Consider the following 2,435-nt stretch of genomic DNA (forward strand, 5'->3'; position numbering starts at 1 on the left):
TCTCTCTCTCTCTCTCTCTCTCTCTCTCTCTCTCTCTCTCTCTCTCTCTCTCTCTCTCTCTCTCTCACGCACTCTCTCTCACGCTCGCGTTCGTGCATTCAAACATACACGCACTCCCTCTCACTCACTCACATCTACACACCACCACCGCCAGTTTGAGGAGCACGGGCGACTGTCTGTTGCGCCGGACTTTACGAGCGAACTGCTGCCTTCGCCCCACCGCGTACGCACACCGGGTGGCCTGCTTTACCACTTCACCCTCCACCACGTGTCCGAGGAGATGTCATTTGAGGAGCAGGTTCAGGAGCGCGCGTTTGCCCGCGGTGAGACAAACAGCTGTGTGTTGCTTTGTTTGTTTGTTTGTTTGTTTGTTTGTTTGTTTGTTTGTTTGTTTGTTTTTTGTTTGTTTGTTTGCTCGTTCGTTCGTCTGTCCGTCCGTGTATCTGTAACGGTGTGTGCGTTTGTGTGTGTCCGCTTTTCCGCCCGCCTGTCTGTCTGTGTTCTTGTTCTTGGCCCGTGGACTTGAGCACCACCTCCGCCACCACCCATTCCCTCTCTCGCACACACTCCCTGTACTCGGCCGTCTCAGAGTGGAGGCAGCACGCTGCTCAGAGTCTGCGCACGCAGATTGGATATGTGTTTGAAAAGCCGCCGCCACACACGACTGTAAGCGACCTAGGGGTGCACTGCAAGGCGTGCTGTGCTACTGCTTCTGCTACTGCTGTGCTACTGCTTCTGTGCTGCTGTGCTGCTGTGCTGTGCTGCCCATCATGCAATGCTGTGCAACCAACAGCTCCACATTTCTAACCTCACTCACTCACTCACTCACTTTCACTCGCTCACCCACTTTCACTCGCTCACTCACTCACTCGCTCACATCCACTGACACATACGCACAGCGGTACCACGTTGGGGTGGAGGTGCGTGCGACGCGCGGGTTTGGGGGCGGGTGCTTCTGTGTGCTGACAGCAGCGGATATGGAGACGACCAACACCAACGAGAGCAGCACCGATCCAGATGAACTGTACGTCATTGTCAACCCGCAACGAGGAGGAGGAGGAGGAGGAGGATTGGGAAGCGCTTGCACTGTGCAGGCGAACATGTGTGCGTTTGTTCTGCGTGCGTTTTGTGTACATGTTGGAACGTACTTCGATAACGCCGCTCCTGCTTAGTTTTGCCGATTCTCATTTCACGTTTTCCGTGTTTTTGCAGAACATATCGCACTCAGCGCTGCACGACACGCGACGGTACGACAATCAAGATGCCCACTGTGCCGTCCTCCGCTTGCTTTCTTCTTTTTTTTTTTTCTTTTTTTTTTTTTGACAATACCCCCTTGCATGCACAGTCCTTTTCACTCTCACCTGCACGCACAACTGCACACACCTGCACACACTTTGACACGCACGCGCGCTATCATTTCGACTGCCAGGTGTTGCACACTATGGGTTGTGTCTTGAGCTGGAGAAGGATATTCCCAATGATGCCACCCCGTCCTCGCTTGGCAATCTGTACTTTCAAGTCAACTCCTTTGACACATTCAACTGCAGACGAGTCGAGGTGTGTGTGTGTGTGTGTGTGTGTGTGTGTGTGTGTGTGTGTGTGTGTGTGTGTGTGTGTGTGTGTGTGTGTGTGTGTGTTTGAGTGTTTGAGTGTGTGTGTGTGTGTTTGAGTGTTTGAGAGAGTGTGTGTGTGTTTGTGCTTTTTCCTTCACTTCCTCACTTCCTCACTTCCTCACTTCCTGACTTCACTTCGTCCCTCTCCTCCGTGTCCTGTTCTCCTTTTTCCCCTCCCCTTCTCTAACACCCTGACGTCTTCCTCTCAATGCGCCAAACCCCCGCCCGCGGGAATATCAAGGGATATGCGAGTCTGGCGCTGCCAGCCATCTGTGGCATGCGCGAGTATGCACTTCCAACGTGGAGGCCAAAGGGCACCTTGCAGCAGGAGCGCGAGTACGTTCCACGTGCTACTGTCGCCGCCAATTGCTGTTGCATGCCTGGTTGCGTTGTGACCCTTGGTTCATTTGCCGTTATTCGATTGATCATTGCCTTACTGTTGCGGCCACACATGTTGACGGCACACAGTTGTTTCTTTCTTGGCGGTGGCATTGAATTGGAGGACGACACGTTCATCGGCGGCCAACCAGCCACACACACCAAAGACAAGGTCTTTATGTGGTTGTGCGTGCGTGTGTGTGTGCGTGTGTGTGTGTGTGTGTGTGTGTGTGTGTGTGTGTGTGTGTACCGGGGGGACAACCGGTAGGACTTGAACGCCAAAATTACATTGCCTTCGTCTGGGATGTGGCGCTGATCATTTCAGATTGCTGGCCGATGGCATGAGGGGTTCCTCCGCCGGGTAATGGAAGTTTTGTGCTTGGACAGTTCGGCATAACCCCACACGTTTGCCACTTCCAGTTTCTTCGATACTCCATCGATATC

General features: G+C 53.2%; 1 protein-coding gene across 1 annotated transcript in view; it reads left to right on the plus strand.

Moving 5' to 3' along the window:
- The window catches only part of PTSG_11106 (uncharacterized protein), a gene marked incomplete at its 3' end in the record, with an annotated part of 4,090 nt that extends 1,702 nt beyond the window's left edge, over window positions 1-2,388 (plus strand). Inside the window, exons 3-10 of the mRNA XM_004987969.1 lie at window positions 155-323; window positions 590-666; window positions 900-1,024; window positions 1,213-1,247; window positions 1,430-1,557; window positions 1,855-1,949; window positions 2,082-2,163; window positions 2,317-2,388. Of these exons, the coding sequence (XP_004988026.1) occupies window positions 155-323; window positions 590-666; window positions 900-1,024; window positions 1,213-1,247; window positions 1,430-1,557; window positions 1,855-1,949; window positions 2,082-2,163; window positions 2,317-2,388 (783 nt within the window). The remainder of the gene's footprint in view (window positions 1-154; window positions 324-589; window positions 667-899; window positions 1,025-1,212; window positions 1,248-1,429; window positions 1,558-1,854; window positions 1,950-2,081; window positions 2,164-2,316) is intronic.
- Window positions 2,389-2,435: the final 47 nt, after the last annotated feature.

This window comes from Salpingoeca rosetta (assembly GCF_000188695.1).
Source record: "Salpingoeca rosetta unplaced genomic scaffold supercont1.39, whole genome shotgun sequence".
NCBI lineage: Eukaryota > Choanoflagellata > Craspedida > Salpingoecidae > Salpingoeca > Salpingoeca rosetta.